This window comes from Tripterygium wilfordii, chromosome 3 (genome assembly GCF_013401445.1).
Source record: "Tripterygium wilfordii isolate XIE 37 chromosome 3, ASM1340144v1, whole genome shotgun sequence".
In the NCBI taxonomy this organism is placed as follows: domain Eukaryota; kingdom Viridiplantae; phylum Streptophyta; class Magnoliopsida; order Celastrales; family Celastraceae; genus Tripterygium; species Tripterygium wilfordii.
In genome coordinates, this window is record NC_052234.1 from 2419252 (window position 1) to 2438850 (window position 19599).

At 37.7% G+C, this 19599-nt stretch overlaps 2 protein-coding genes and 1 non-coding gene across 3 annotated transcripts; 2 read left to right on the forward strand and 1 right to left on the reverse strand.

Annotated features, from left to right (window-relative positions):
* Nucleotides 1-4421: 4421 nt before the first annotated feature.
* Nucleotides 4422-4526, forward strand: LOC119995738. The gene has a single exon (XR_005467699.1). It is a non-coding gene; the product is annotated as a small nucleolar RNA R71 (small nucleolar RNA).
* Nucleotides 4527-8745: 4219 nt separating this feature from the next.
* Nucleotides 8746-9619, forward strand: LOC119985986 (calcium-binding protein CML24-like). The gene has a single exon (XM_038830498.1). It carries the CDS (start codon nucleotides 8804-8806, stop codon nucleotides 9245-9247), a length of 444 nt encoding a protein of 147 aa, XP_038686426.1. The 5' UTR covers nucleotides 8746-8803; the 3' UTR covers nucleotides 9248-9619.
* A 1179-nt stretch (nucleotides 9620-10798) lies between these two features.
* LOC119985996 (GDP-L-galactose phosphorylase 1-like) lies at nucleotides 10799-13726 on the reverse strand. The gene is made up of 4 exons (XM_038830509.1): nucleotides 13436-13726; nucleotides 12151-12578; nucleotides 11584-12042; nucleotides 10799-11453 (listed from the first exon to the last, which is right to left on the reverse strand). The coding sequence occupies exons 1-4, from the start codon at nucleotides 13545-13547 to the stop codon at nucleotides 11118-11120; spliced, it is 1335 nt and encodes a 444-aa protein (XP_038686437.1). The 5' UTR covers nucleotides 13548-13726; the 3' UTR covers nucleotides 10799-11117.
* Between the last annotated feature and the right edge of the window lie 5873 nt (nucleotides 13727-19599).

Here is a 19599-nt window from a genome sequence, read left to right on the forward strand (position 1 = left end):
TAACAATTGGATTAATATATCAAAAACTCATTACGAACTATGGAAATCATTTAGCAATTGCATAAGTCACAAACCTATATTCATATGGTTCATGCACCCTATGTCATCTATGGCTTGAGGCAAACCCTAGATATCTCCTTCCGGTCTCAATCTAGGCAGCAAATCAATTGAATGATGGCCAAACACTCAAAAACATTAATCACACCCATAGACAATCAAGAGAGAAAGAGAAATCAAGAAATAAGGAAATCAAGTTTATTGAATCTTCAAGGTTTGGTTACATTAAGACCCTAGTAGGAAATCTAGCCACTCATGGAAGCAAAAATACATCATTAAACAAAGGAAATCAACCATAGAAACTAGGATAGAAAAGGAGAGAGGAAACCCCCTTGTAGATCCTCTTCTTCTCCAAGCTCCAAGGTGACCTCCAAGCTCTCCCATGGAGGCAGCACGAAATCTAGCTCCCCAGCCTCCCAAATCTCCTCCAAAACCCTATCTTATGCCCTTTTATACTTCTCCAAACTCTTATGTCGTTTCCAAAACAAGTTGGGGTCGTTTTGGCTTAGAAACACGTGAATTCGGGTCTTTTCCGCGAAACTGCGCAGTGCTGTGAATAGTACTCCGATCGATCGGGAATAGTCCGATCGATCGGAAATACAATCTGTCTCGATGATATTTTTAGGTGTTTTGGCAGGTCCGATCGATCGGAAATTATGGCCGATCAATCGGAAATTAGTCCTGGGCTCCAAGTCTTCATTTTGCACTCTTTTCCTCCCTTTCTTGCCTTGACACCTACAATATGCAAATATAGCTTTCTTAGGCAATATTAACTCTTAATCAACTCAAAATGCAATGAACTTATGTGTAAAGGATGCACAAATGTATGTATATATTTGACACATCAAACACCCCCACACTTAACCTTTGCTCGTCCTCGAGCAAGTTGAGAATGAATAAAGGAGGGAAAGAGTATTTTCTGTTAAGCTCAAATGAAAAATAAAACAACAAAGACCTACTCCAAATAAGCAACTAATCTATGCCACTTTCGTAGGGCTCACGATGACACTTAGCACGTGCCACAAGCCTTTAAACCCCTAGGTGCCCCTAGTAGGAGGAGTTGTGTCTCCTGAGGGTTTACCAGAATGATACCCACAAACATTAAACAAATTCAATGCCAAAATTCATGTCATCAACAAGAGTATAAAACGGATTCACAATTGCAACCCTATCCACATTAACAAACCAAACATTAGGGCATTCAAACCAATAAAGGCATTCCTTCAAGAATCTTATCTCATCCACTTTGCTTATAAATTCTAGAATTGATGCACATAATGGATTTCACTTGATATTTGGCTTCAAAGTGACCTAAACAATGACCATGTAGTCTTCCAAGAACAATAAGAATCCAAAAGCAAATACAATGAGCATTTATTCAAACTTCATTCTTATTCACATTTTTTTTTCTTTTTCTTCTCAAAGGTGACTTGTGCAATGTTCAACCTCCTTAAGCTTTCTAAATGACTCATGTAACGAGCTTTCGACCAATGACTCCCAATCCAGTTGGCTTAGGGCACTAGGTGTTAAGACACCCCAACGGATCTAATTACCCAAGTCAAAAAGGCTACGAGGTTAAACTAGTCACCAAGGTACTCGAACATTCATTTCCTACCTTTTTACGCGAAACTCATTGCTTGCTAGGCAAGAGGCCCGGTTACTCAGCAGAGAACTTATGAAAGAAACCATTTATTAATAAACACAATTTTTTTTCTTCTCTTTTCTATTTTTTTTTCTTTTCTATATATTTTTTTTCTCTTTTTAATTGCTCAAGTAGTGCTACTTAGAATCAAATTGATCTCAAACAACCGCAAATGCCAAAGTCAAGTCATATTTCATACCCCACAATCAAGTGTTCCATATTCACAAAGGCACAATGGACAAAACAATGCTCAAGATAGGAACAACTCAATTGGAAAGAATGTCCATAGCAAGATCCATCAATGCTTCAAAGATCACAAAATTCATCCAAATACACTCAAGAGTGACATGGCACAAGGCATTTGAAGTTAAATTTATTTTTTTTTTACGAAAACGAGACATCTAAATTCCCACCCCCACACTTAAAATATGCAATGTCCTCAATGCATGGAATAGGTGAAAATAAAATAAAAAGATAGGGATAGAATAATACAACCTGGGTTGCCTCCCGAAAGCGCTTGGTTTAAAGTCTTCAGCCCGACACCCCTTTGTGAATTCAACCGGGATCCTTGAGGGTTGTGGTGTAGACTCCCCTTGATGGCTTCTTAGGATTGACATTTGATTGCTTAGGTGCCATGCAAGGAGCATAAGCTTTCATCACCACCATTTCCTTAGGATAGACATTTTTCTTCATTTTCTTGGTTTTCCTCTTCTTCTTTTTCTTGCTCTTCTTTTTCTTCTCCGTGGGATCTTCAATTTGAGGCTTTTGAACTTCAATTGCAGCTTGTGAGGCTGTCTTGGGAACTTCATGCTCAACCTTGGAATTTTTGCCTAAAAGAACTTCCACCGGAATATATGGAACTTCCTTCTCAAGAGTGTCGGGGATGATCATGTCAATATACTCTACTTGGAGGCATTGTTGAGAAATCTCCTCTTGCCTCCTAGTTCCAAACACTTTAAAAGTGATTTGGTCACCTCCCGCACCTCTCAAAGTAAGCTTCCCTTTTTCAACATCTATCAAAGCTCTCCCGGTGCTCAAGAATGGTCTTCCCAAGATGATAGGAGTAGTGGGGTTGGCCTCCATATCCAAAATAAGAAAATCAACCGGAAACATAAGATCACCCACCTTCACTAAGACATCCTCTACCATGCCAATAGGATACTTGATAGATCTATCCGCCATTTGCAAAGACACTGTGGTTGGACTAATCTCATGCAAACCAATGAGCTTGGCTATTGATAGTGGCATCAAGTTGATACTAGCTCCCAAATCACATAGCGCCCTTTCAATTACCGTACTACCAATGGTGCAAGGAATGGTGAAACTTCCTGGATCTTTCTTCTTAATTGGAAGCTTTTGCTGCACGATGGCACTACACTCCTCCGTTAATTGGACACTCTCATAATCCTTCAACCTCCGCTTCTTAGAAAGAATTTCCTTCATAAACTTGACATAGCTAGGCATTTGCTCCAAAGCTTCTGCAAAAGGTATATTGATCTGCAATTTCTTGAACACCTCAAGGAATTTTGAGAATTGAGAATCATTCTTGGTTTTCTTCAACCTTTGTGGAAAAGGAATTGGAGGCACATACGCTTTAACCGGAGGTGCTGGCAATGAACTATCGGGCCAATCCATTTCAATTGCATATCGAGACTCCAAATTCTTGCTTTTCTGCATTTTTTCAACTTTCTCATTCTGGGCTACAGTGGTCCGATCGATCGGAATTGGGACCGATCGATTGGAGTTAGGCTCTGTCCCATTTTCAATTTCTGATGTAGTGGTCCGATCGATCGGGGTTGAGGTCCGATCGATCGGATTTGAGCTCTGTCCTTCCTCAACTGCATTTTTCTGCAATTCTTCATCTTTCAGTTTTTTCGCTTTTTCAGCATCTAGATCGGCAGCAGTTTTCACAAGATTACCATTCCGTAGAGTAATAGCATAACAATGATCCTTCCCTTTCGGATTCACTTCCGTTTGGCTAGGAAGTCCCCCTTTTTCTCTAGAAAATAAAGCATTAGCTAATTGCCCCACTTGTATCTCAAGATTTCTAATGGAAGCCCCTTGATTGTGAATCAGTGATGCTTGGGTTTGTAATGCAGAATCAGTCTTGCTGATGAAGTTGTTTGTGTTGTTGGCTAATGCCTCCATACTCCCGACCATCTTAGCAAACATTTCATCAATGTCCCTCTTCTTCTCTTGGGGCTGCATTTGTTGAGGAGGAGGGTTTTGCACGTTTTGATTGTTGCTCCAAGAAAAATTTGGATAATTTCTAAATCCCGGATTGTAGAAATTTGAGTATGGATCATTTCTTGGCCGATTGTAATGCCCACCTCCAATATCATTAGCTTGCTTGCTTTGAGAAGAAGATGCATTAGTAATCAAACATTCTCCGGTTTGATGGCTAGCACCACAATAATCACAAGATACGAAAGGCATTCCTTGAACCGCATGCACTCCTTGATGAGAATTCACCGTTAAAGCGTCAATCTTTTTAGCCATAGCGGCCAAGACGGTCATCACATCGGCATCTCTTGAATTACCTTGCCTTTGTGGTAGCCTCTCCGTAGGCCAAGAAGTATTTGTCTTGGCAACCTTCTCAAGCAAAGTTCGAGCATCCTCTTGAGATTTAGTCATAAATGAACCACCCGCAGCTGCATCTAACATTTGCCTCGTGGACATACTCAATCCGGAATAAAAAGCTTGATAAACAATCCACTCCGCAAGTCCGTGATTGGGACAACTCCTCAAGATAGCTTTGAACCTCTCCCAAGCTTCATGGAAAGATTCAAGATCAAATTGGGAGAAAGTCATGATATCATTCCGGATTTGAACCGCTTTCGCCGGAGGGAAAAATTTAGATAGAAATTGCTCTGAAAGCTCATCCCATGTAATGATGGAATTGGGAGGAAGTGACATCAACCATGCCTTAGCTTTATCCCTCAAAGAGAATGGAAATAACCTCAAGAGAATAGCATCCTTAGAAGCTCCGTGAATCCCAAAAGTAGTGCACACATGCAAGAAAGAGCGAAGATGGACATTGGGCTCTTCATGAGGAAGACCATAGAAAACCACCGAGTTAGAGATAATGTTGATGATAGCCGGCTTGATCTCAAAATTAGTAGCATTGATAGGAGGATAGCGGATGCTTGAAGGGTTTGTATCCCAAGTAGGCTTAGCACAATCCTCAAGAGATCGAGGATCAAATTGCCTAGGAGGGTTTTCAACCGCTTCATCACCATTTCTTCCATTAGCACCTCCACCATTACCATTACCATCATTCACAATTAAAGCTCCACCAAGATCACCAACATTCCCCCTTTCTTGATTGTCTCCCATGCCTTCCATTTGATTATTAGTAAGCTCCCGTCTAAGATTGTGAAGAGTCCTTTCAATCTCCAAATCAATACCAATTAATTCCGGATTAATAGAACGTCTTCCCAAGCTCATACAAGAGAAAGAATTTCTACAGAAAAATAAAAACCAATTAACACAATTGAAAACCTAATTTGACACAAAAAACAATTGCCTCGATCCCCGGCAACGGCGCCAAAAACTTGATATGGATTTAATTGCAAGCGCACAAATCGCACAAGTAATATAAAGATGAGTAAATTATCGTTTCCACTAGGGATGTGTTGGCAAAAGAAATCAATGTCAAACAAGCTACAATTATGTAAATTGGAGAAAATGATTAGCGATTGGTTTTGATTTTTACTAAACTAATTAAAAAGAACAAAAACAAATCAAACACAAATATGAAATCAAGGATGGAAAGCACTAGGGTACTTAACTTCACCTCACCTATCCAATTCAATTCCCTTGATTCCTTAATCCCTAATTCATCTCTCAATAATGACAATCAATTTCTCAACCTATTCAATGTTCTATTCCTAGATACATCAAATGTATTTTCAATATAAATCCCTGTTATTCCTAACAATTGGATTAATATATCAAAAACTCATTACGAACTATGGAAATCATTTAGCAATTGCATAAGTCACAAACCTATATTCATATGGTTCATGCACCCTATGTCATCTATGGCTTGAGGCAAACCCTAGATATCTCCTTCCGGTCTCAATCTAGGCAGCAAATCAATTGAATGATGGCCAAACACTCAAAAGCATTAATCACACCCATAGACAATCAAGAGAGAAAGAGAAATCAAGAAATAAGGAAATCAAGTTTATTGAATCTTCAAGGTTTGGTTACATTAAGACCCTAGTAGGAAATCTAGCCACTCATGGAAGCAAAATACATCATTAAACAAAGGAAATCAACCATAGAAACTAGGATAGAAAAGGAGAGAGGAAACCCCCTTGTAGATCCTCTTCTTCTCCAAGCTCCAAGGTGACCTCCAAGCTCTCCCATGGAGGCAGCACGAAATCCAGCTCCCCAGCCTCCCAAATCTCCTCCAAAACCCTATCTTATGCCCTTTTATACTTCTCCAAACTCTTATGTCGTTTCCAAAACAAGTTGGGGTCGTTTTGGCTTAGAAACACGTGAATTCGGGTCTTTTCCGCGAAACTGCGCAGTGCTGTGAATAGTACTCCGATCGATCGGGAATAGTCCGATCGATCGGAAATACAATCTGTCTCGATGATATTTTTAGGTGTTTTGGCAGGTCCGATCGATCGGAAATTATGGCCGATCAATCGGAAATTAGTCCTGGGCTCCAAGTCTTCATTTTGCACTCTTTTCCTCCCTTTCTTGCCTTGACACCTACAATATGCAAATATAGCTTTCTTAGGCAATATTAACTCTTAATCAACTCAAAATGCAATGAACTTATGTGTAAAGGATGCACAAATGTATGTATATATTTGACACATCAATGATAATGCTGCAATTGAAACTTCAAAAGAAGTCTATCTTGTTCCGTAAAATCCTCAGGATAATATTTCTCAACAAGAGTACAAATATTGTTTGCATCAAAAGATCTATAAACATCCTTAGGATCCAACAAGGAAACTATATTAAAGAGAGGAAACCAACAAAGAAACTATATGAAAGAGAATTGGGCGTAAATTGATTAAAAGAGAATGGAGCCCAGGATATTGATTGAGTTTTCATATTATGCCCATAACATTGAAAGCCCATAGTATTATAGTGAAAATGAATTATAGTTATATATTTACTACTATTATATTAAAAAATTTCAAAAATTTTTGGAGGGCCCAGCCCCTTCATTGTTCCGCCATTGCAAGTCTCCCATTAGAAACTCTCTGTCTTCTCTTATTATCGCCCATTTCTTCATCTTTTTGGTGGTCTTATCCAAATAAGATATGGCAACATCAACTTACTCTTACCAACTCCTGGCAAGCCTGAACCATGTTGGACTCCTTCCTAGCTATGTAGCTCATGGCCACCCAGCTAGGACTAGAGACTACTGACCCATTGCTAGCTCAATCGGACTATGTTTTGTCGACAAGCTCTTTTGAAGATTGTAGGAGAATTGGGCCACGTCCAACAACTTTGCCCAATCCTTGTGGTTGGCACTCACAAAGTGCCACACCCTAATAATAATGATCATTTGTGTCACACCTAATGCTTCACTGTATTATTTAGGAATAGTTGAGCCGTCATCTCCGCCGTACAATCCTTAAGAGGTCGCAATGAACACCTTCTACTTGAAGAATCGGTCCACCACCACCATGATAGAACTATATATTCCCCTCAGACTTGGGGAATGCCAACATGAAAGCCGTGATCACATGCACTCTCTCTTGGGATCTCGGGTGTACGAAGTGGCTCCAACAATAAATTTTAAGCACATAAATTAGAAACAAAAATCATTGAATGCTCCCCAAATTGAATAGCTTGCAATATTCATGCTAGGCTACATCATGCCCTAGCAAAATGTTTAGTTACAAACCATCATCCGAGAAGTAAAAACAAAATCAAAATAAGAATACATAGGGAGAAGATGAAGAAACCCCTTGAGAATGATGAAATTGAGTCTTTGGAGGAAGCTTTGAATCTTTGAAACCCTTGCCTAAGCTTTGAGAGAATGAGGTTTGCTGTCAAAAACTCAGAAGAATAAGGTATCCTTCCAAATTTCGTGGCCCCCTTCATATACTAGGATTTTAAAAATAGGAAACCTAAAACTATCAAGATTCTAAAATCATCAGTGTCTGGTTCCACTCGAGCGCCCCCGGCCGCTCAAGCAGCCCATAATGATGCCTCTAGTTCTGTTGGACATTTTCAGCACACTCCCATGACCACTCCCCTATTATAGTAGTCCCCTTTTTGCATGCTCGAGCACCTGAGGGCACTGGAGCGGCTTTCTAGGGTCTTTTAAGTCAGTTTCATGCTAATTCACCCATTCGTAAAATAAAGTACTTTGACCTAAATATTTTATGTTACGGTATAAAAAGTTTAGGAGTGTTTATATTTTGGTGTTGTGAGGTAATGTGCTGCGAGCTAAAAAACTGTGATGTTGTGGGTGAGTTCTGTTGACAAAATGTGTTTGGCGTGTCACAAAAAAAAACTATGGTGCATCTCATCACAAATAAGAAAAACAGTGCAAACACACCGCTAAACAGACACAGTACTATCTGTTGTTTCAGAACATAATAATTTCTCTTTTTTGCTTTGACCTCTGAATGTATTAACTGCTTAACTGCCATGGAGACATAAGTACAACTAACTCCCAAGTCATGTCCTTTTCAAGCTTGCTTATGCTTTGCTTTGCTTTGCTTTGGCTTGTCTTTCTGGTTTACGCGCTTTCAAATTTCAAGAGAGAGACATCATCAGCTAACATCTACTCACAAAGTATTATATTAAACGCTAGTCACCTTCTATCATATTGCCAACCAGTAGCCTGGCACCCAACATCGATCTAAGCCAACAATCCATCAATGGCCACAAAGATAAGGTTCACTTTAACTACCATGTACCATTGGACATATAATTCTACCTTGCCACAGGGAAAAAAAAATTGCTTCTCTCCCAAACGCGTAAAGGCAAAACGCGTGAACAGTATTTAATATATATTATATGACGCGTGAACAGTATTTATTGTATATATATATATATGGATGGACGCCGTTTATTGTATTCCACACCAAAATCAACTCAATATCTCTGTTCTTCTCTTCCATGGCTTCGATGAGAGAGATCAAGAAGATCTTCGACAAGTTCGACAAGAACGGCGACGGCAAGATCTCTTCCTCGGAACTCGGAGGAGTGCTGCGGGCATTGGGGTCGGAGACGTCGGCGGAGGAGGTTGGAGTGGTAATGCAGGAGATAGACAAGGACGGTGACGGTTACATCGATATTGGGGAGTTCGTGGAGTTTTACAACTGCAGCGGCGGAGGAGGAGGAGGAGATGAGGAATCTCGCGACAAGGAATTGAAGGAAGCGTTCGAGTTGTACGATCTGGACAAGAACGGATTGATATCGGCGAAGGAGTTGCACGCGGTGATGAATAGGCTGGGGATGAAGTGTACGGTGAGTGATTGTGGTAGAATGATTAGTCAAGTTGATAAAGATGGTGATGGTAGTGTTAATTTCCAGGAATTCAAGAAGATGATGACCAAGTAAGTAATTAAGTGATTATTGGATAGCAAGTGAGTCATTAGTCGAATGACAATCACATTGTATGTAAGGGATCATCCATCTATTAGGTCTTAGGTCGTGGGTTCAAATCCTATTTTCTTCCCAAACTCTTGTTTCAAAAAAAAAAAAGTGATTATAGAATAAGGATTAGATTAGTGCATTCGCGGAAATCACTTGTGTTTGTAATTAATCAAAAACTTTCAATTTGTTTGTCAAATTCTAGATCGGTGAACAGATTGCACGTTTGCGATTAAAACTGCAGGAGTAATTTCTACCCTTGACCTAATAGTTTTATGCAATGTGTAAATACTTGTTAATTTAGTGTTAATAAAATTGGCCCACTAGTTTATGGCATCATGCTAAGCTCAACACGATATTCGTTTGTCTTATTTTCTTACGATAATACTTTAGGTTCAAAAAGTGACTCTAAAATGCTTATTTAATGTAGAGGGTTGATTGTAAAGTGCGTTCTTATATTTTTAACACGGCATGTGACTTTTAGGATTGACTTTCTATTTAATTGATAAAATAGGAAAAGGGCCTTATTTAGTGTGAAATAAGATCTTCCTCTTGCTTGTGAGTTGTGATTAGCAAATCTTATTAGTGGGTGTTGCTTTTCATATACTTATAATGAGAGAGAGAGTTAAAGGATTTAGTGGGAGGGAGGGAGGAGGCGTGGCAAATGGGTTTGAGAGAGAGAGTCAAAAGAGAGATGATAAGAGTAACCATCATCATCAAACCCACTTCCTACACAAACCCAACTCACTCACAATTTCATATTGCATTTTTTCCTCTCGCTTGTGATTAAAGCACCTTCTTTGGAAAGCAACCATTTGTCCATTTGTTTGTTTGTCTTTTCCGTTTTTGGGATTTTTTATTTTTTCAAAAAACGTCTTTTTTTCATCTTTTTTCTTGTCAAATGTTTTTTTTTTCTATTTCCATCTTTTTTATAATGAACAATCAAACGTGTTTTTGAAATTTTTTTGTTTTTGAAAGAAGAAATATTAGAAAATGCATGTAAAAGGCATACGAAACATTAGTTATGCCTTTCTTATGCACATGTTTATTTCATACTCACTTGACCATGAAATGCATTGTTAGCATTTAGTTGATAAGGAGTTTTTAAGCTCGGAAAATATTTGACACCCTCAATTAATATGAAGTGTTAGATGTTAAGTGGACTCTACATGTGTGTTTTTAATTCATGACAATTTTCATAACACATAGATTTATGGATTTTTTGTGAATCACATTTTGAGTTAGGTAGCATTGCCATAATCTCAAGTAAGCTTTAATTACTCTCATTTGAGGGACATAATTTTTTAAGGAGTTTTTATTATTGCTGCTCTCTTTGTTTCTCTATGCTTAATTACTCTACTTTCAATGGGGCAGAACTTTCAGTTGTGGAAAAGAAAACATTTACATTTATTTTACTTTAAGTCATTTTTGTATTAATTATAATATTAGTTCTGATATTATAATTTATAAACTAATGAAATAAAATAATTAATAATAAATTAACAAATGTCATATAAATGTAAAATTCATACTAATAATTTATATTATAATGAAATAAAATAATTAATATTTAAAAAATACAAAGAAAATATATTTTAGACAATTTAACCACTAATAATAGTTAACCGCTCTACCAAACACCTCATAATTTTTCAGAGCTTAACAGCTAACGTATCAAACGGAGCTTATATATTTAAGATCCCATTAATACCTACAAACAATCTTCATGGATTCTCAGGGTTGCTCTGATAGAAAATCCAATGATGTGTAACCTAAATGTGAATGGATTTCTGTTGTTTCGTTCATCCGGGAAAAGAAAACTGTAAGACATTTTCTGTTACAGCAAAATCATACAATCTTGAGGCAGATGCTGAGCAGATTCAAAATAAGGTTCTTTACAGATGATTTCTTCATCCTCACTTCTGCTGGTCTCCTCCGTATCAACCTCCTCCAACCTCAATGCTTCCAAGATAAGAGCCTTAACCTCTCGAAACCTGGTTTCCGACAAAGAAGCTTCAGCAAGAAGTCGCCATGCATATGCTTCTGATGCATCGTCGTAATTCTTCTTCTGCTTTAGAACTATATGTCCACTTATCTCCCAAACTGCGGGGTTAACGTGAGTATCTAGAATCTCCTGGTTTACTTCTCCCAGCGCCTGTTTCTCCGAATAACACTGCACATTTATCAGCAAGCAATGATTTAACATTATTTTTTCCCAATTTATCTAATCTGTGATAAAAAAATAAGAAGGTACTAGTTAAACAAATGAACAGCATCATATTAGGAAGAAGAAAGTGGATTACCTGAGGAAACAAAAATATTCGGTTCCCGCAATCAGAGATGAGGACGTTGAAGGGTATGTTGTTGTTCTGTAGGGAAATGCAAGAACTAGCAACGGCATTTGATAAATCCCTCGTCGTATTCTCACCCTCACCCTCGAAAACAAGACCACGTACAGGGTAGTCCAATAGATTAGAAACAATCACACCTCTATCTTGCTGTCCTTGTCCTGCCATCCTCGTTATTATTTGTGTTGGTGCTTTCTCAACCGGGAAGCGAACTGCTAAATAATATGCCTGGAAATGGAGGTGATTAATAGTGGCGAAAGCACCAAAGCTGTTGTAACCTAACCTAAAGAAAGGATCTGCCGCTTCTCTGGCCATGGTAAGTGCAAGTAGGAAGCTCTCGTGATCAATCCTCTGATGCAAGCATTCTGAAACTCGAGGTATGAGAAGAACGTGTCCATACTCAATCGGGCTCACCTAGTTGTCAAAATTCAAAACATAATTATCCAATATAGACATTTAAACAATCTAAATGGATTACTAAAAGTGAAAGGACAGAACAAAGGAGATTGAATTTTTGCTTACATTGATGGCAACAACGTTAGGTGAGCTTGAATCGGCGGTGACAGGCATGCAGGGGTAGAAATGGCTCTCTCGGTCATTGCTTCGCTCAAATCTGAAAAGTACTTCCTCTTGCCCAACTTTGGTGAAATTGAACTTGCTGTCATCAAAGGGCTGAAGGACCTGGTCGACCCTGAACTCAGTGGGTCGTTTCTTGAGGTGCCTTCCCTCATTCAGTTGAGCGATAAAACCATATTTTCCAGAAATAATCTTTGAGTCACATGCTGTTACATCATAGAGGAAAAGGCCTCTGCTCCTTCGGTCCTCCCATTGTCCCAGCAACAAATTGTGCAGGAATGATGTGAGCTTCTGCCTCTCCATCAAATTTTCAGTCCCATTATTTGTCGAATCCTTGCCATCATTCTTGAACGCATACAGTGGTAACTTTGATGCTGAAATCATCATTCAAGTCAGGAAAACAACTGTCATTACACAAACAATTTGAATCCAACAAAGAAAGAACTAAACGGTAAAAATTTAAGCTTTCTGCTTCATATGGAACACTCTACAGTCTACATCATAAACACTATTTTCTCATTGGCGCACTCAACATTACAGGTTTTAAGAAAAAAAATGCTGTTGAATACAAGAAGCTTTCCAAATGTTCTATCATTCATCTTTTATGATATCATAAGGAGAAAATTGCGAAATTTTGATTGCTATTTCTGTAGTTTTAAATGATTTTCTAGCAATAGAATTTAGACTGGGATTGGGATTGGGATTGGATGGTTCAAAAGGGCTAGGAAGGTTACATCAATAAAAGGGTTCAGATGGTGAGGATTTGGAAGAGTAAGGGTCCAACCCTTGTTTGGCAAACTTAGCCACATAGGTGGTTGGGGAGGGTTGAAGGGTAGTGAAATATTATCAAAATAACCCTGGAAATTCCATATGAATCCTCCTCTCAACGATGTTTGCAAAATCAAAACCCTCCCTTCCCGCAACTCTTCCCAATCCTTACCAATCATGCATTAAATCTCTTGAATCTAAATTAAGAATCATAAGCAAGCAACAAGAATTTTTTTCTTTTTTTGAAATTCTAGAGAACTTTCACATCTTTAATTAATTTGTCATCTCTGCAAAGTAAAATCAAATTGGAATGAAATCGGACTCAAAGCCTATTATTTCACCCTAACGCAAAACCACCAGTTGCTTCAAACTCAGAAAGAAAGAATGGTATTCAAACACCTAAACAATTATCATTCAGAACAATGTCGATCAAGCAAGAACGGAAAACAAAAGAATTGCATACATGGTAAGCAGCATTTTCCAAGGCAATTCCGGCCGCAACCAACTGTTGAAGTCTGAGGATTCTCCTCCTGGTAGTTGGAAAGGACCGTCGCAACCCTCTTAATCGTAAGCATCTCTTCGTCACCAATAACAGCTACTACGGTCAGTGACAATGTGTATTTGTGTGTCTATAGCAGAAACAAAAAAAAGAAAAAGAAAAAGAGGAGACAATAAGGACAAAAGAGAAGGTCGGTGATGATGGTGATAGTGCAAACAAAACAAAGCAATCGGGGGTTTTCTTGGGCAACTGGTAAAGAGGCCGTTTTAGCTTCTCAGAGAGTATTTATATATATATATATAGCTATAGTTTTTGTGTCTTTTCCGTTTCCTTCTCTGATTCTGATTCTATTTCAAGTCTTGTGCGACGGCTTTATATAGATGATCAAACGAAAACAACACAGGTAAAACAAATTCCATAAATAAAAATTTAGAACCCAAGTCAAAATGGTATTAATTAGTCAAACTACAATAGAGTTGTCTTCTTTTTGTTAGGATATTTAATACGGGGTTAAATGAATTTTTGATCATTGAAATATGTGCAAGATTTTATTTTGATTACTCAAATATCAAATGACCCAAAATTTAAAATTGTTTCATATTCATAACTCGAGCAGATTTTGAGGATTTAGGGCAGTCAATCTACTGGGGTGTATTCCATCACCTCAGAATAGATAGTATTTCACGTGGTACATTCCTACTCGTGTTTTCTATTCTATCACCTCAAAATAGACAGTGTTTCATATAGTACGTTCCTACTCGTGTCCTATTGCGACCACCTAGCAAACAGGCAGTGCATTATGAGTAAATTTATGCTCATATCCCCTACTAGTTCCCTCCATTCCATTCCCTCTCTCAAGCGTTTCGTGCCATAGTCTCCCGAGTAGACCTCTACTCGGATTTATTTCATTTTGTTTATATTTTTCGTACATTCATATAGAGTTGCTTTAATATCAAAAGGCTCCAAGCCTGCCCCTGGGCAGTCAAATTACATCCTTCATCATAGGATTATATCGACTAAGAGTGGAACATTTGACCCAACAGTTCACCCCCACGCATAATTAAACCACTGGACCCATATGAATATCTGAAACAAGTGAGACCAAGCCAATAAGACGTCCAATTGCGTCTATAAACTTCAAATGGGGGCAACTTCCAATATGTACACGAGTGAGTTGTAAACTTGTAATGACTCTCTCAGCTGCACCTCCATGTTGTGATCTTAGTTACGACATCTGCATAACGAGATATGGAGAAAGAACTCCGATCAAACATTGCCAAGCAACAATTCTCCACATAACAAGATCAAGAGAAAGAACTTTCGATCAAATATTGTTGAGCAACAATGCGCGCTCCGCATAGGCTTTAGCTACACTGGCTAAGGAAATAGTTAAAAGGCAGCTTTCCATAAGGTCTGGTGAAGATAAATGGGAAATACGTTCAATCTCACCTTCTTTCGCGCCTAGAAGGTATGGATATATCATCAAGTCAAATTGCAGAAGCTAAGCTGTCGAATGGACCCTTCTTCTTCTTCTATTAGTTTACCTCTTGTTTTCTGATGACTGTGATAGGCTAGTACAAATGTTTGCAGTTATAACGCAGTCATTTCAAGGTTTAAAAGTGAAATCCTATTAGTTGCTCATTTCTAAGGAGTTATCTAGCTTTTTTAATAGCAACGTGTTAAAAGCGAAATCCACAAGTGTAAGAATCACATAAGTAATAAACTGATGAGTAAAGTACGATATCATGAAGATTGTCTAAAATTGTGACTATCGATTATGACTAATTCTAACGCTATTTGAACAATTAAATTTTGGATTTCAGTTAACTAAACTAAAGCTATTGAACTAATGACTAGAAAAGAACACATAGATTATAGTTGATTAATTCCAAGTAAGAAAGCACTATGGCGTCTAATTTCACCATAATCAATTCTATTCAAATTCGTTCGGCTGTAAATCACAATAATTATCCATGGTGAGAGTCAATTTCCCTAACCTGTTCAATACTCCATGTCTGACGGATATCAAAAGTATTCAAGCTATCAATCCCTGTCATGTCTAACATTCGAATCAAAACAGCAAGAACTCATCAAGAATTATAAAAAATTATGTAATGACCACACAAGTCATACTCCTACATGTCTATGAAGCATGCAACCTATGATATCTATTACTAGATGTAAAGCCCTAAACATAATCTTTCAGTCTCACTTTAGCATCACATTAGTCAAATATTGGCTAGATATTCAAAAGCATTAATAACACCAAAAGAATGGAATAATAATTGTAAATTAACATAAATCAAATTCATCGAATATTCATGGCTAGACTACATTAGAACCCTAGCAAGGAGGACTATTTCCTCATCATACAATCAATCAAAGAAATCAAAAATAGAGAAACCAAACACTTGGAAGTTGGAATAGAGGAAACAATTGCGAAGGTTTGCGCCTCCAACTATCCCCTGTTTTTGTGCAAGTCTTTCTAATCCTAAAACAATTGAGTATTATCCTCTTTATAGTTTAGGTCTCTTTTATAATCCAAATTGCTTCGTTGATTTGTTGTAAAAGCTTCTTTTTAAGTCTCTTACGTTTTTGCTCTCTAAGCCTATTTTCTTTCTTCACACATGAACTTCAATTTCTACCAGAAGTCATGTCCTTTCTCGAGCGGATACTCTAGGAAGGGCCTTTTGGTCCCTTTTTGTTTCCTCTTAAAACATCTTTTGTTCCAAAACCTAACTATCAAATAAAATACTGACTTTAGGCATAATAATAGCAGCTCAATCTAACCCAAATGAGACAAAAATAAGTGTAATTATGAATAGAAAATAATGTAAATAATGAGTATATCAGAATGCATGAGGTGGAAACTGATAAAAGGTATGCTCGTCGTCAATACCTTGGATAACAAGTAAGCTCAGAGTAATCCTGAAACAGTGTGTTTATTTTATTTCAAAGTTACCTCTCAGCGGAGGTTACAAAACCTTATATAATAATTCATAACCCTAATTGCAACATATTTAGGAAAGGAAAATAATATAATAAAGCAACAAAATAAGGAAAATCCTAAAACACACCGAAAAATACCAAAATATGCAAGAAGGACCCGAAACCCATCAAAACTTATGTTTTTGAGGCAAAAAATGATGCCTAACAGCTCTGCTTTAGCCCCCACGCAGTTGGACTCGAAACAAGCTTCGATTTGATATATTATGGACCCAAACGGACATCCAAGGCCCAAGTTACGGCCATTTTAGTGAAAATTGGTCAAAGACCCTTGCTTTCGATCCCAAGCCTCATAGAACTCAGTTGCAAGCTGTTCTACATCATCTACCACAAGGGCGGAGTCACGTTTGGGCTTGGGTGGGCTATAGCCCAGGTGAATTTTTTGGTAAATATTTAGTACTTATATATCTTCAATAGCCCAACCCAATATTTAAAACATAATACCCAAGTAACCCAACAAACAGAGAGCCCAAATGGACAAATGGTATGTCCACAATCTACCAGCTCCAATTGTTGCAACTTGCAGCGCGTCCTCCGGCTCCAATTGTTGCAAGTCCTCCAGCCGTCCAGCGGACTAACTCGACAGCTCCAAGTCTCGGAACTCAGAAGCTAGACTCGATGACAGTTTGCCAACACTACCATTTTGATGTGTTTAATTCAACAGTAGATTTTTAGCAGGAAGAGTTGAATTCCATATTTAGTGACGGAGCAGTGGAACTCCTTATACTTAACTCTGCTTTAGAGCCGAATGACAATTTTAAATCATTCAAAGTTGATAATATTTGCAAGCTTGTTGAGAAATTTTATCCAGAAGATTTTAGTGAGCAGGAAATGCATCATTTGAGATGTCAGCTAAAGCATCATAAAATTGATGTGCTCCATCATTAAGAGCTTTCAAAATTTGTCTACCATCACTGAATTGTGTCGCGGATTAGTTGAAACAAATAAGTTGCAGCATTATAATTTGATTGAGAGATTGATTCATCTTGTTTTGACTCTACCCATTTCCACTGCCACGACAGAACGAGCATTTTCAGCTATGAAACATGTTAAAATTGCTCTTCGCAATAAAATGGAAGATGAGTTTTTAGCAGATTATATGATGATTTACATTGAACGAGAGCTTGTTGAAGATATCGATTCAAATTCGATAATAGACGAATTCTATTCTACGAAGCATCGAAGGCTGCAGTTTAAATAGTGTGTTTTGTTTTTCTTTTTTCTTATATGTTATGTAACTTTGAACCTTACTACTATGTATGATTTTGAATTGATGATTAATCTTGGTGGGACAATTTTTTGTGTATATGGTTGGTACTTGGTAGCCCAGGACGGAAAAATTTTCTGGCTCTACCCTTGATCCACCATGTTATGATGATGAATGAGTATTCGATCTGCCTGATTAAAAATCATTTGGTTACATTGGCCAAAAATGATGATGGAACTTTTTCCGATAAATAATTTTTTATTGTTATTATTATTTGTTTATTAATGTGTAGGAGGGATTACAAAACCTAAGCATCATTTTTATCTGCATCAAAAGGTATGAAATCAAGTTCTTGGTGGATGAAGATCTAATGGTAACTGTCTCCAAAATTCCCCACTGCTGGTGAAGGATTAACAGGGCATTTTGATTGTTAATCCAATGAGTGTGAGTGTGAGTGTGAGTGCGAGGCGAGCCTGAGACGAATGTGAGGTGAATATGAGATGAATATTACCATGTTTTGTATGAATTGAAGAGTGGGCATGAGTGTTATAATTTTAATTGTACAATTTTCATACTATCCATTTTTTTTACATAAAAATAAGAATGGATTAATTTAATGGTTATGATTACTTCTTAATAAGGGGTATAATAGTCTTTTCAGTATCAAACTCATTCTCCCTTGTAGAGATTAGTCAATCTCACCCATCTAGTGAACTTGACTAATCTCCATAAGGAGAGAAAGAGAGTAGGATAAGTTTGGGATTTCACCCTCCCAAACTCAACCAAAAGAGAGAATGAGTGATTCTCACCCTCGACTCTCGTCATTCCCCCCTCAAAATGTTAACCACATGCCCCGTAAAAGAGAATAACTTGCTCCTAGTTGACCCGCTCTAGTGGTAGTAGTAGTAGGGATGATAGATTCACGTATGATATTCTTAGCCGTTGGATGGAGGCCAGTTTCTTTTTTATCTTGATCATGAATTCATGATCCTTGTTCATCTTTCTATCTCTATTCTCATCCTTGTCTACCAGCTCTCTTCTCTCCTTGTGAGCCTCCATTCTCTCCCCTTTCCTTTTCTCTCACTCTGTTTTTATGCCTATGTGATGTGCGGACACGACACGTACATGCATGCGTGGCTAATCTTGCCTGAAAGAAGCAATAGCTGTTACATAAATAATAAATTCAATATTGTCTACCTGAGACTGTCCCTTGGCCGTCAAAAATGTTAAGGATCTTAGTAATCAATCTTAATCATTGATTGATATAAATATAGAGTCCACAAAACATTATGTATATCAATCACAATATATGATTGATTATTGGGATGACTGAGATCCCTATCACTTCTGCTTGGGTCGTAGGTCTTGACACAAAGTCTTGTTTAAGTAATTATCCTTATATAGCAATTCTTCTACAACAATTTAAACCCAAATCCTTGACAGAATGTGATCAAAATGTCCACGAGAAATTTTATCTACACACCACTAATCTACTATCTTTACATCACTTTTTAAATTTTTGTGGTTTACATAAATATCCTTGTAAACCACAAAAATTTACACCGGAATTTTCCAAAGGAAAAAAAAAAAACAACAACAGGATGTCGTTTTTCTTGAAGAAAAACAACAACACAGGAACATGACCCTATCGTTTTTTTTTTAAAATACAACACGACCCTATCGATTTCTTGAGAGATTACAAACCGACAGAGGTTGTCGTTTTTTTGGAATAAAAACAACGGATTGTGTCATTTTTTAACAGATAAACAACACAATGTTACCGTTTTATAACCCTAGAAACGGACCTGATGTGCCGTTTTTTATTTCAGCCATTTTCTAACCAGAAATCGCCCAAAGTTTAACAACTACGCATACTCACTCATGCTATATACAGAAATTGACAAACCCACATATT

What these genes read in the sequence shown, in the direction of transcription:
- LOC119985986 (XM_038830498.1), top strand. Translation starts at nt 8,804, where the DNA reads ATGGCTTCGATGAGAGAGATCAAGAAGATCTTCGACAAGTTCGACAAG.
- LOC119985996 (XM_038830509.1), bottom strand. Translation starts at nt 13,547, where the DNA reads ATGCTTACGATTAAGAGGGTTGCGACGGTCCTTTCCAACTACCAGGAG. An exon ending in TGGAAAATGCTGCTTACCAT is followed by an intron (nt 12,579 to 13,435) that starts GTATGCAATTCT and finishes TGATGATTTCAG; the next exon opens with CATCAAAGTTACCACTGTAT. An exon ending in GAATATTTTTGTTTCCTCAG is followed by an intron (nt 11,454 to 11,583) that starts GTAATCCACTTT and finishes ATAAATGTGCAG; the next exon opens with TGTTATTCGGAGAAACAGGC.